Source organism: Engystomops pustulosus, chromosome 1, assembly GCF_040894005.1.
Source record: "Engystomops pustulosus chromosome 1, aEngPut4.maternal, whole genome shotgun sequence".
Lineage (NCBI taxonomy): Eukaryota > Metazoa > Chordata > Amphibia > Anura > Leptodactylidae > Engystomops > Engystomops pustulosus.
Window position 1 is genome coordinate 73,138,117 of NC_092411.1, and position 15,018 is coordinate 73,153,134.

The 15,018-nt window shown below is 39.0% G+C and overlaps 1 protein-coding gene across 1 annotated transcript in view; it reads left to right on the forward strand.

The window, feature by feature from the left end:
* GLT1D1 (glycosyltransferase 1 domain containing 1) overlaps window positions 1–15,018 on the forward strand; it is an 81,542-nt gene that overhangs the window by 24,075 nt on the left and 42,449 nt on the right. The window contains exons 5-6 of the mRNA XM_072144371.1: window positions 908–944; window positions 5,978–6,034. Coding sequence (XP_072000472.1) covers window positions 908–944; window positions 5,978–6,034 — 94 coding nt within the window. The remainder of the gene's footprint in view (window positions 1–907; window positions 945–5,977; window positions 6,035–15,018) is intronic.

Genomic DNA, 15,018 nt, shown 5'->3' on the forward strand with positions numbered 1-15,018 from the left:
ACAGGGGCTTATTTACTAAGGATTATGGATCGCACTTTCGTCGGACTGTTCACGGTTTTCTGGATTTCTGCAGCTTTGAAAGGTATTTAACAGGGGTTTCCACTGGGATTGTGTCGCACGGGATCGGATTTTGTCACAGCTGCACTGCGACAGAGATCGGGGGTCCGTCGGACGATCCAACGGATTCGGACCGAGCGCGGGATTTCACTTTCAATTTGTGTCGCAAGACCAAGCACTTACATGCACCAGGAAGACGAAGGTGAACTCTGGCGGACCTGAGCAGGGAAGCGACACATACAGGATATCGGGCGCACAATGTTAGTGAAACGCGGCACAGTGCATTATCGTCGGACAATGCACTTTAGGTGAACTCCGTCAGACATGTAAGTAAATGTGCCCCACAATGTTTTCCTCACCTACACATGAGTTATAAAATTTGTCATGAACGGTTAGGCGTGCTTTAAACACTTTTTAACCCCTATTGATCAATATTTTTATGGTGAGGGGTGGGTGGGAGTTTGAACTTTTTTATAATAATGAATTTTTATTATTTAAATGTATAGAAATCCAGAAAATAAATCATGTTTGCTATCACCAAAGTTTTGGTTGAACTTGAAATTTCCAGATATTTCTGCTTTTTGATTTAGGTGTTTAAGTCTGTTTTACTGTTGTTTGTAATATGTTTCTCCAAATGACAATTTATTCCTTCTGAAAGCAAAACATGAAGGTTTTATGGGCAGCCGTGTGGCTGTCTCCAACACATTTATCCTCCAAAATACTGATGCTTCCCATTAGCCTTGCCGTGAATGGAGAAACAAGTTGCCCGTGAGTGTTGCGCTTACTGATGTATGAATTATGTTCTGTTTTCTGTAGTAAAGGGCTTCTTTCCTTTTTCATTATTTCCTAGCCTCAAGCAATATCTAAAATACACATCCAACCTCAAGGTAAGACTTTACTGTGATATTAAATGCTATGCTGCCAATGTCCTGAGCCGCGCCAATGTTTTACTGGTTCTGAATTGACAATAGTATCTGTGTTAACAACTTCCAAAGAAAACTCTATGTTTTACTTGGTGAAGGAAGTGAAGTTCTCATAATATAGACTCTCTGCATATTTGAAAATTATTGAAATGGGTTTTTTATGATGCATCTGTTATTGAAATGGGAGGTGGAGTGAAATTATTCCGGATTTTTGTTTCCCTGAAGCAAGCAATGATGTCTTCAGACATGTTTTAGGGGTAAAATATCACAAATGTAAAACACTACTAATAAGATGAGATGTTCCCCTGAGGCTTCTGTGTCTAGACAAATAAAAGTAACCATGTTATCAGTGGAGTTGAGGGGGGCATCCAGCATTACTGGATTTTACTTCTTAATATTTTAACTTTGTCATTTCACATGACACGTTTACTTCTGAAGCGTGGCCTATAATCCACAGTCTCTATAGGAGGTCCCCGTGTGTCCTCTGTAGCCTAATGCATAATCATTGTGAATAAATGCCAGTTTTCACATGTCTTGAAAGGGTATTTAAAGGGAATCTGTCATCAGAAATTGACTTGCTAAATATGTTGTCTAGCAGCTTAACAGCTTCTAGGACATGTCTCTTTCATGGCCCAGGTTGGAGGTGGCATCCAGAAAATAAACTCAGAAGTGACAAGTTCCCTTTAAGAATGTCAAAAGTTATGCTTACCAATACCAAAATCATGCACTTATTATAGAAGACCCCCACCCATGTCTTTTGAAGAATATGAATGGCAGGTAGCATTAATGCGTCACTTCAGGGTACTTTTTGGCTCCTAGTTGCCAGACCCCAGCAGTTAAACACTTTCTGTAATAGGAGATAAGTGTATTTAATTGAGCTTCAGTCAATGTTACATTTTTATTATAGGGAACCTGACATCAGAAATGTACATAAAATAGCACTTACCAGTATGTTGTGAAGCAACTTAATACCTTCTAGATCATCTTTCTTTCATGGCCCAGCGTGGTGGCATCATCCAGAAAATAAACTTTGAAGTGAGACGTAAAGTGGTTGTACAAAGCTCAGAGGCTGAGAGCTCATTATTGATGTCCAGCTCTCTCCATCTCTAGATGCCTCCTCCCCTGTGATTGGCATCATAACCAAATTACATCTCTCTTCAAAGTTGATTTTCTGGATGATGCCACCCCAATGGGCCATGAAATGAACATGATCTTGAAGGTGTTCCGCTGCTTGACAACATACTGGTAGTGGTCTATTTGCTCAATTTCTGCTGACAGGTTCCATTTAATAAATGTACAAAAACAAATAGTGATTGGAGCTTTGTTTTTCTAATACAGAGGCTCCTTTTATAGACTGGTTTCGACAACATAATGACTGGAGGCAAATCATTCCTTATCGGGAGTTGCCATTTGGAGCAAATATGGTGGTGGGTTTACACTTGTTTTTTGTAGTATAATACAGCAGACACCTGCTCTGTGTGGAAAGGGCACAGCTCATAAACCCTCTGCATAAACACTTAGGGTACATGCACACGCCGTGCGGGCATCCCGCCATGTGCTGGAGAGGAGGAGGAGGTGACCCCTCCTTCCTCCATAGGAAATGGCGGCACGCGGCCACACATCTGCCGAAAGATAGAGCATGCTCTATCTTTTTTGCGGTGTGCGGCCCGGATCGGTGCCACACATCGGATCCCCGCCGTACCGCTATTGCCGTCTATGGGGATGTACTTGCGGCCGCATGTACGGCCTAGCAGACGGCAGTGTGAATGAGCCCTTAGTGGCATAATGAAGTATGTATATGTCATTATAACCCAAAGGATTACCTACTTTACTATTCGGTGCAGTATATAACAGTAGGAAATTGGGTCTTAGTGCTACATGTAGGACTTTTTGAGAAAATCTACAAAAGAGGCTCCAAGGAGAATCTCCAAGGCAGTTTTAAAATAGCTTTATTGAGTATGTAAACTTACAACAACCTTTTGGCAACTGTTTTAGTTTTGTGGGGCTGCATTAGACATTGCATGAAGTCAGTAAGAATGATCAAAGGAAACTGTGCTCGATTGGATTACATAGGGACAAAATGAAAGTAAATCTTGTGGGCTATAAGTAGTCTTAATGCAAGAAATTCTGAGTAAGAAATGTGAAAGTAGGTTTTTCAAAGTAGGAATAGGAAATTATGCCTCCAATGCTACCTTATATATGGCAGCTCCATTATTTCATGACTGGCCAAAATTAATATGCTGCTGGTGAAGTGGTCTATGGAGAGGGCTCACGGACTGCACACTTCTAAATTTGCGGCGGGTAATAAGACTGAAACCTTTGCAGCAGATAACCCAATAGTGCTGCAGGCAGACTCGACTGCAGCACCTTACACTACTACACATGGGTGCCGATATCTTGGATCAGTGATTGAAGTGCGCTGATTGGTTACCATAATCTATTATTCGACACTCTGTTACAGTTTTATAGAGTGAGATTACAATAAAGAAGCAGAATACTCATAATATACTGTAGTAGTAGTTGATCAGAACCCTAGTTTTCAAGTACATTAAGGAGCCTACAGTAATGGCAATCATAATACTTTTACATATTTCCACTTCCAAAACTGTCTGATCTGTCAGAATATTAAAATGATTATTCCTGGTGGCAAACCCACATAAGCGTAAAGGTCGCATAGTTGTCAAAATGGTTACAATGAAAATTTCGTCTCATCCTGCAGTGATTTCTTAACCAGGTCTGTACACCTAAAGTTATAGGTTTCAGAATATGGCAATGCAAAGTATTTTTTTTCAAGCAGTTTAGGGACATGACGTGGGGTTGTGGTACAATAGCCAAACCAGTCTTTTCCAAAAGGAATAGGCTCCAAACTGTAGACAGTACTGATTGGAAATGATTATAGAAAACGGGTGAGAGATCACAGAAGTGATGAAGTTAAATAGCTTATGGAAAATTCCTTTGAAGGTAACCTTTAGGCTGGGTTCATATCTTGCTTTTGCATACTGCTGACAGACACATTTTTCACTGAAAAAAACATTCCCCCCACACCTCCGCAGAGGCACACAAGGTGTGCACCATTGTGGAGGCCAAGGGGGAAATCCAATTACCTATCTTTCTAAACGTGTCCCTTGGTTTATCACTCAATTGCTATGGGCAGGACGAATGCACAAACCGTGAATGTTTGTTGTCCAATGCGTTTGATTGAGGAAAACGTGGGCTGCTGCGGTTTTCATGTCATTTTGGAAAACATATGCAAAAAGTAAACTTGTTTTTTTAAATTGGTGTCTAGGGAATGCATAAAGTGTATGCATGAACCTGAAATGTGTTTTTATTTTGTCTGAATATGGATCTGAAAAACATTATTTTTTTTTCTATGTGTAAAAACGGATGCTAACGTATGTGACTTATACGACATATATGTTAAAGAAACCTAGACGTATGATCAAAAATGTATGCGGCAATGTAATATAAATTTTTAGACATGTACGTTGCATCATCCGTCTTAACAGATGAGAAAATCAGAGCTATGAACCTAGCCTTACAGGTGAAATTAGTTTTAAAGACCTTGTTTGCATGCCTCGTTGTGTTGGGGGCAGGTCTGCCAACCTCTGCCCTGGTACCCAACAGTTTTTCAGTTGAAAGAGTAATTTTTGAGCTTGTTATTATATGATTTTATTGTGCATTTATTTAAAGGTGTATTCCTGATACAAAAAACCCCCAAAATGCTATAAATAAAGGAATACAACAAAACTCAATGCCATTAATCACAAAATGGAGCGTAAAGGGCATCTACCACAAGGATGAAGGACGGAATGCAAATGTGCCCGAGGGGCTTCAGGCTCCATAGGTATTAATGGAGTCCGGAGCCCCTGAGGCTCATTTGCGTTTAATCTTAAATCGTGGTTGTAGATGTCCTTTAAATAGTTTGCTTTAATTATTCACAAAATGTTATGGGCTTTCTAAAGTAGAGTTATTTCCAAATCTAAAACTACAACTCCCGTGATCCTTCAGTTCTGAGTAACTGCTCCCAGTGATTATGCAACAGACTGTCCTGCTCTGTTACCATGGTAATGATGTGTGTAACTGCTAGAGATGATGTCTCACCATAACAGTGGTCATAGAGGATGCACTGCAACCACCCGACTACAGCCAAACATAGTGGTGACCACATGACCAGCTCAGGCAGGTGCAGGACATGTGATGTGGACATGTGACTAGCGGCCATCTTCTGCCCTGCATCTCTTCCACAAGGACAAAGTCACAGTCAAGGGCCAGTAGCATTTTAATTCTCCATTATAATGTATGTCCACAACATTTTTTTTGCTAAGGGGAGTAAAATTTTAAATAACAACTAATTACATATTAGCTTATATTTTAATAACCCATTTGAATATGAATCGTGCTAATTCCTGGAATATGAATCTGAGACAAAATATGGTTCATGTGCTAAAAAGCCAAACTTTTAAAAGTTTAGTATTTCAGAGTGTGAATGAAATTAGCATAAATAAGAAGAGCTGATTACATGGCTACATGAAATTGCTCGCTGCAGACCCATTTCCTAAACCTAGTATCAACTTCTACTTTATAGTCATTTTGCACTTGGACATAAATAGTAGATATTTAATGTCACTTAGTAGCTGAAGAGAAAAGTAAGTATAATAATCCCTGGACATTATATCAATTGTAGGAAATATTAATCATCTAAATGGTCTCTAGTTACTGGTTCTGGTCTGTCTCATGAGAGAGCAGACCCTTGATTACTTATTATAATTGACTCTACCTCTAAAATGGCTGCACAATACACTGGGGTGCTTAATCACACAACATAGATTTTGAAAGAGTTGGATATAGAGAGCAACTTATGGAAAATAAAAGTTCTAATAAGTGCATTTCTGAAATGTAAGTATACAATACCTTAAAAGCAAATTCATAGATATGTCATGAGCGACATGTTTGACATGCTAACCTTATGTAATATTTATTTTTATGATTCATTGTAGGAATTTTAACTACACCAAATGTATCTTTTGATATTGACACTTTCCTTCAGAATTCAGGTAAGTACTGACCAACGGAAACTATTGGTCCTAGAAGTACGCCGCATGGTTGCCGCATTTTATTTTGTGCATTTATCCGGTAGATACAGATGTAAGCTAGGTTCATACATACCTGCATTGCTGTAGATTTTCCATGCTTGAGGTGTGGATAACATCCGCCTCGTTTTCTCACTTTAAATGCGGATATATGAAACAAACCTCAAGACAATTTAGTTTGGAAATGTAAACATTCCCTATTGTTGCTCACTTGTCTGGGGATTACTGGTGGAAAGAATAGGATGTCAAATAAAAAAAACAAAAAAAACTATATACTCCCTGTACAAAGTGCACATCTTCCACATACACAGCTGAGCCGGCAGCCGAGTAAGAAATGTCGGGAAGGGGAGAGCAGAACGGCAGCACTAGAAATGCTTCATCGCTACTTCTTAGCGTCTACTTCCCCTATGTGGTCGGCAGCTAATGGGCCTTGGGTAAAAAGACTCACTGACTGACAATAACTATATATAGGCGGTCCTCTACTTAAGAACACCCGACTTACAGATGACCCCTAGTTACAAACGGACCTCTGGATATTGTTAAATTACTGTGCTTTATCCTTGAGCTACAATAAACAGCTGTAACAGTTATATGTGTATAGATGGTCTATATAATATCTGTGTGTTTTTGTATGTGTATATGGTGTGTTTATACTGTATACATGTATGTGAATATACTGCATGTGTAATATACTATATGTGTGTGCATTTGATGTTTTATATACTGTATTGCAGCAAACTCTCACCGGTAACAACCTTTGTCGGTGCTGGCACCGATTTGCGGGTGATAACCCCCCTAAATGCCTCCGGCCGGAGACATTTGGTTCCTGGCGACATCTTGGACTTGACGCCATTGGGGGCAGCAATCGGTTGCCATGACAGCCTTGGGTCTTCCGTGACTGTAGTATGGCAATATATAGTAGGATCAATCAGAGTAGAAATTGTGCTGAAACCCCAAACTCAGCTTATACTCGAGTAAAAAAATTATAGGTTTTACTTGGGTCAATAAGTTATATATTTATCAAAATTTAATAACGTTTTTTCACGGCTTCTAACCCCATAACGGAAAATAGCGCCCAAAGTAGAAAATACCACTGTTTTGACATTTTGAAAAATATCTAAAATATCAATGAGTGATCAATCAGTGATCAAAAGGCCATGCAGTCCTAAAAATGGTAGCATTGAAAACATCAAAAGTTGCAAAATATGATGCCACACACAGCTCTGTACACCGAAGTATGAAAAAGTTATTAGCGCCAGAAGTTGTATGAAAACATTATAAAACATTTACAGATTTGGTGTCCCATTTTCACTGCATTTGGATTTTTTTTTTCCCCGCTTCCCAGTATACGGCATAGAATATTAAATACCATCACTCTGAAGTGCAATTTGTTACGCAGAAAACAATCCATCACATTACATGGAGAAATAAAAGAGTTATGGATTTTTGAATGTGAGGAGTAAAAAATAGAAACACAAAAATGAAAAAGGGCCTCAGCGTTAAGGGGTCAATAAATGTGGGCCAATGCGTGCAGTTTCACAGGACTCAAACAACGTCCGCTCCACTTGTTTGCAGATGACAATAATAATAGACTTGGACAGCCATGTGCATGAGCCCATAGAAGTGAATATGGTCAAGTTCCAGCTGCTGAAACATTGTCTAGCACACGGCCAGAATTTGCATATCAGTGCATGATGGCTTGTAGTGTTCATAAGTGTAATTAGAAAACAATAGGTGAATAATGTCTTGCACTTTCTAGGGTTCCTCACTAGTGCTAGCGACCTAGAAATGTCTTGCGGTCAGAGATTAGGAGGCTCTTCAGCAGCGGAGAATGGACTAGGGAAAGTGTTACACTACACTTAGACCTTTTGTCTTCACGTTAATCCGGCAAACTTGAAGTCTGCCAAAACACAAGCTGCCTAGGATAAATGAAGATGTTAAGAGCTTTGGATTTAGTTTCTCTCGGGCTGTCATGCCAGTATTCCAACTGTGTAGAACAAATGAACCAGCTCCGGAAAATAGGCTCATCACATTTCTAAGTACATGTCATCATTCAGTACCTGTGTCCTACTTTACAAGAGAACAACGCCAGCCGGTGACATACTGCATAAATCACAGCCCACGATATTAGAGCTTTAGCTGCTCGTGAATTGTAAGAAGCGCTCAGACACAAAATATCATCCCTGTGGTTGGCTTGGATTAACTTTTTTCTGAGGACACGCAACCTGGATCATTTACAGTAAAGACAAATTAGAGTAAATAGCTCCTTGGCATCTGTCACCTCAGCTGTTGAAGCTTTATTTCGGAAGAAGAGAGGATTTGCGCTTTACACGTGTAGTGTCTGGGGAACCGATGCCAAAAGAAAACTGACAGCTCATGGTTTAACAATGTTTCCTGTTGTATTTTGATCCCTGTTGCATTCATATGTTTAAATGAGAAAAGCCCCTCTGTCCTCAATGAAGGACATGCTAAGTTTTGGCCCATCTTATCTCTTTGTTGGGACTTTACTCACCCCTCCTCCGGTGCAACCTCTCTGCACCCCTAGACCTTGCTATATCTGGCCCATTTGCACTGTATTACTTTCTCTCTCCCCCTCCTTCACCCTTCCTTTATCTTTTGTTTCTTCTCTGTTCTTTCATTCACTTACCGTAACCCCATTTTTTAAGATCTAATTGAGGGACCTTCTGTTGCAAAAGCGCCTCTACAGGTTTCTAAAGTGTTGAGCTAGATTTTATACCTTTTATGTTATATAAAGGGTACTATGAGGGATTCCACAGAGCTGAAGAATAACTGAGGAATAGGGGAGAATATGTGCTTGGTGACATAAACCATTATTACTAAATTAATTCACCCTGCCACAAATATTGAGAGCTTCGACCAGATATCAAATGTGGTTTTAAATAGGTCTGTTAGGAGCTTAAAGGGGTATTCTCGTCTGGGCATTCACATACAGTTTGATAAATCTGCCATATATATACATTTCTTCAATTAGATGTTATTAAAAAAAATGGTCCTGTGTGAAGATAATTTCTCATAAATGTAGTGATATGGTCCCTTAGAAACAAGCCTCCCTGGATACGACCACCTCTGCTGGAGGGATTGCACAAAGAAACAAAAAGTTTTTGTATATGAAATGTCCGGGAGCTACTGGATATCCTACAGCCATCCTGTGGTAATGATTGCTGAATCCAGGAGGTCAGGCAGGACTCTATAGCGCATGTCTGGCTATCACTGCCAGAGTGTGACGTGGTCGTAACCAAGGAAGCTATCTCGTTTCTAAGGGACAACATGGCTATGTTTATAGGAAATTATCTTCACACAGAAACATTTTTTTTAATAACATCCAATTGAAGAAATGTTTATAAATGAAAGATTAGTGAGACTGAATGTGAATGCCCAGACGAGAATACCCCTTTAATGTTTAGGTCATCCATACGGGAGGTGTCTTTGGCAAGGATTACCCCTAGACATTTATAATGGAATACGACTTTCAGGCCCTTCCCTTGGTCATCATCAGTTATGGGTTCCTGTAGGAACATGAATGCTCAAGGGACCTTTTCAGTTTTGCCATATAGAGAAGAAGGTCGTTGGCATACAAAGCCGATCTTCCCATGGTGTATTCTTACGTAGATCAGAATTGACCTCAGCTGGAAAGCCAAAGGTTCCGTTGCTATTGCATACAGTAATAGCGAGAGGGGGCACCCTTGTCTTGTACCTCTCTCCAAAGTACATTTTTCAGAGCCTTGTTCATTTAACGAGATAAAGGCCTGAGGAATCTTATATATTATAGATATCCACCCATTAAATGCAGGGTCAAACCCAAACCTGTACAGGGAGTGGAGTAACAAGGTCCACACTACCAAGTCAAAGGCCTCGCTTGCCTGAATCCAGTGAAGCCAAGACCCAATCCTCCTTGTGTCCCATCTGTAGCAGTATCTTAGTACGACGTAAATTAGCCGCCGTACCATAACCCTGAAAAACCGCATTAATCTTTGTGTATCATAACCTTATTAAGACAGGATGTTAATACTTTTGTCAGTATCTTGTAATCTGCATTTAGAAGTGAGATTTTGTGTATTTTTTAAGAAAAGTAACAGTGACAGATATAGACATTGCAAGTGGACAGCCCCTTTAAAGGGGTGTTCCCATCTGGCCATTCTCATTTATTTTTATTCATTTCCCATATGTAAACATTTCTTCAATTGGATGTTATTAAAAAAATGTTCCTGTGTGAAAAAAAATTCTAATAAATGTAGCCACGTTGTCCCTTAGAAACAAGATAGCTTCCTCGGATACGATCACCCTATGTCTGGCAGCGGTGGCCAGACATGCGCTATTGAGCTTGACCACGTGGATTCAGTGTTTACCACAGGACGGCTGTGGGACCTGCAGTAACTTCCGGCCATTTTTATATATAAAAACCTTTTGTTTCTTTGTGCAATCACTCCAGCAGCGATGGTCGTATCCAAGCACACAGTCTTGTTTCTAATGGACCATATGACTACATTTATAAGAAATTGTCTTCACATAGGTAATTTTTTTAATAAAAATCCAATTGAAGAAATGTTTACATATGACAAATGAAATAAAATAAAGGTAACTGTCCAGATGGGATTACCCCTTTGACTCTTTACAGTCTCATTTGTCTTATCTCTATCTGTTGAGTACAGACCCGGGAAGTCTTTCAGATACACTGCTCACCAAGGCTACCTGCATATGAAGGTGTGCTGTATTTGCAGATCCGCCAAAAAGGAAAAAAGGAAGGCTGACAAATTATGTCACTAGCTTGTCTAACTATTTCTGTCACCACTACCTGTTGGAGCAGCTAACAAGGATTCATCCCAGCCTTTATCTAGTCAATTCATTCATTAATCATTATGAAATGAATCATTATTTTGTAAATGAGGCTGGTTACATGGTCAGAGGCAGTGATGTCACTCCTGTTCCCCCTCCTCTCTCCTCCCCCTGCTCATGTCTGTGTGTAATGCTGACATGCTGTGTCCTCCTATACACATATGTGAGACACAGACATCAGCTACACAAGTACCAGACATGTTCTGCTATTCACATGTGTGAGACAGACATCAGCTACACAGTATCTGAAATGTTCTGCTATTCACATTGGACGTCTCTCAGGTAATTTGCATACAGCTTTACTACCTGAGGGTGCAGTCACACGTCGCGTTTAATGCATGCGTTTAAAACCGCATTGCAACAGCTGAAGAGAAATTTGCCTAATTAAACAGCAGTTAACACTTGCGTTTACAAAACGCAAATGTTAACACATGCGTTAACAGATGCGTTATCAAACACATGCTTTAATGTGATGTTAACACATGCGTTAACAATCCGTTAATGGTTGCATTTTGTAGGTGCAAGTCTTAACAGCTGTTTAACTAGGCAAATCTCTCTTCAGCTGTTTGATTTAACCCCTTCCCGACATTTGACGTAATAGTACTGCATCGCGGGAGGTGCGTTCCCGCAAAATGCAGTAGTATTACGTCAAACTTCTGGCCAAAAGCTGCAGGTGTCGGCTATATATTATATATACCGCGGCGTGTTAGGGGCACCTCACGCCCCGTGGTTCCGATCGCAGCCCCGGGACTGCCAGTGCCCAGCCTGCGCGATCTGCTCCCTGGTGCCGGGTCCCTGCCTTCTGGCAGGACCCGGCTGTAACACACTGAGCATGAGCATTACACAGTGTAATACATCTGCACATTACACTACATTACACCACATTACATTACACAGTGTAATACATCTGCACATTACACTACATTACACCACATTACATTACACAGTGTAATACATCTGTATTACACTGTGTAAGGTGAAGAATCGCCTGTTCAAGCTAACCTGTAAAAGTGAATAAAAACAGTTAAAATCATTAGATAAAAACATTTTTTAATAAAAAGAATTAATTAAATAAAGTTAAAGTCCCCTAAACACAAACATTCCCTATACACATGTAATAAAGTAAAAAAAAACAAAATTGCCAAAAAAACATATTTGGCAATTTATATTTGCCCATATATTTGGTATCGTCCGTAACAATCCGTACAATAACATTATTGGGTCCGCTCGGTGATCGCCGTACAAAAAATGTACATTCTTCATAAAATCTCTTCACAAAAATGTTTTAAAAAGTGAAAGGACAATTGAAAGGACAACTCAACACGTAAAAAATAAGCCCTAAACTAGCTCTACCAACCAAAAAATATTAAGGTTACGTCTCCGAAAAGATGGCGATGCAAAAACAAATGAGATTTCCTCTATATTAGTTTTTTTTCCAGTAAAATTGTAAAAATAAATGAAAAACTATATAAATGAGGTATCACCGTAATCGTAGTGATCTGTAGAATAAAGAGAATATAGTATTTTTAGTGTACGGTGTACGACCCCAAAATAATACAAAAAGAAAGGAAACCAAATTTTCTTTTCACCCATACATTCAAGAGTTAATAAAATCTCATCAATAAGCTAATGACCGACTAAAATGAAGTATTTGTAAAGTGCATCTCAGGTCGCAAAAAATAAGCCCTTATATGTCTAAATTGCCAAAAAAATAAAGATTGTATAGCCAATAAAAAGTGACAATGCATAATCTGCTCTGAATGGCGCAGGTTTCCTTGGATGCCCTGGCGTGTGCCCATACAGCAGGTTACCACCACATATGGGGTATTGTTATACGCGGGAGAGATTGGGTATCACATTTTGTAGAATGTTTTGTTTTTTTATCCAATGAGAATTTGTACATTTTTTGAAAAACACATTAATTTAGCCAAAAAAAAATTACTTTCAAAATTGTATCTGATTTTGTTGTAACCCCTAATTGAAGGGTTAACAAACTTCATAAAAGTTGTTTTTAGGCCTCTCAAAGTGACTTGAAACCTGAGCAGGTCCCTCAATAGCAGAATTTTGCGTTTTTTATGAAAATGTGAAAAATCGCACCTAACGTTCAAAGCCCCATAGCATCTTACAAATATAAGGGTATTCATAAAAAACCATGTCCACATAAAGTAGACATTCAGTGAATGTTAGTTTTTTTGCGGTTATGACTATGTGTGGAAAAAGTAGAACCTTTTGAAGTTCGGAAATCAAGAATTTTTCAAAATTTTCACCAAATATCTGATTTTCTTATAAATAAATGCAAAACATACCACCAAAATTTTTCAACAAACATGAAGTACAAAGTGTCATGAGAAAACAATCTCGAAATCAATTGGATATGTTAAAGCGTTTCAAAGTTATAACCATTATAGTGACACAGGGCAGATTTGAAAAAATGGGCCATGTCAGGAAGGTGAAAAGTGGCTTCGGCGTTAAGGGGTTAAACTAATTTGTTAAACGCAACGTGTGACCGCACCCTGATAGTTTTAGTATACAGGAATGTAGAGGGACAATGAAGGGATAGGGACAATGCTTTCTAATGGCAGTTTATAAAAATATATTAAGTTTTTGGAGTTAATTTGCCTGACAGGTTTTCCTTAAGGAGCAGAATATAGGCACAGAGTGCCTTTTTCCTTTATAAAATAAATTACAGCTTTCCTATTATATGTATTTCTGAAAATATGAACAATTTTCCTCAAAAAAAGGTATTTTTTTATCTAGTTGTATAAGAAATGTGGCCGAGTAAAGTGTTTATTTAATCCAATCACTGCTCACTCTCTTTCTCTTTACGTGCACTTAATTTAACTACATCCTAAAGTCGTTACAGTCATTATTTCATTTTATATTTTCTCCTGTGTAACAATTTGCTGGCTATTCTTCCTCAGTCATTTGAAGTGCTGGCTTATTGCCTCCTAATAAAGAATGAAACCGTTGCTGCTCATCGTTCCATGTGTAAGCCAAGGCATCGGCACTTCTGTTGATTGCTGAAGTACACAGGCGCTCTAATATTACAATTGTCAAGCAGTCATGAATACTCAAGTAGCCTGAGCTGCTAGAATTCTACTCATTCTACACATCTTATTCTAATAAGAATTTGGATGGGGAGGAGAACAACATTGTCATTTTGCCCCAACTTTCATGTCCTTCCATAAGCACTTTCTGGTCCTCGCTAGTGATATTTTTGTTTGTTAATTTGCCATCACTCGTTGTCTTGGTAATTTCCCTTTTTTTCAGAGACTTACTTGGTCTTCTTTCTGTGGGACAATGAGAAAGAGAATAAAGGAAAAAGAAAACAATACGTAAAAAATCATTTAAAAAATTGCTGCCAATTCTGCTTCTATTCTTGCCTTTGCAACACACAATTATATGTCTCCTATTTAAAAACATAGAGGGAAGAATAATTACAAAAATATATTAGTAGTGTTTAACCCTTTCCGACATTTGACATACCATATATACTCGAGTATAAGCCGAGACCCCTAATTTTACCACCAAATACTGGGAAAACCTATTGACTCAAGTATAAGCCGAGGGTGGGAAATGCATTAGTCACAGTTCTCCCCCCCCCCAGTATACAGCCATCAAGTAGTATACAGCCAACCTGTCCCCATGTAGTATACAGCCAACCTGTCCCCATGTAGTATACAGCCAGCCTGCCCCCAGTAGTATACAGCCAGCCTGCCCCCAGTAGTATACAGCCAGCCTGTAAAAAAAAAATACAAAATCACCAAAAATGTTTTACTTATTTGTTATTGCAGCTTCCGTAACAATCTGTACAATAACTTAGAAACCTTATTGGACCTGCTTGATGAGCGCCGTAAAAATGAAACCCAAAAAACTTGATAAAGGTTTACTTGATAAACTTTTTTCATAAAATCCCTTCTCAAAAATGTTCCAAAAACTGTTAAAAAAAAAAGTTATGTGCTCCAAAATGGTACCACTGAAAAGGACAACTCAACGCGTAAAAAGTAAGCCCTAAACCAGCTCTGTCAACCAAAAAATATGAAAGCTAGGTCTCCGAAAAGATGGTGATATGAAAACAAATGAGATTTTCTCTA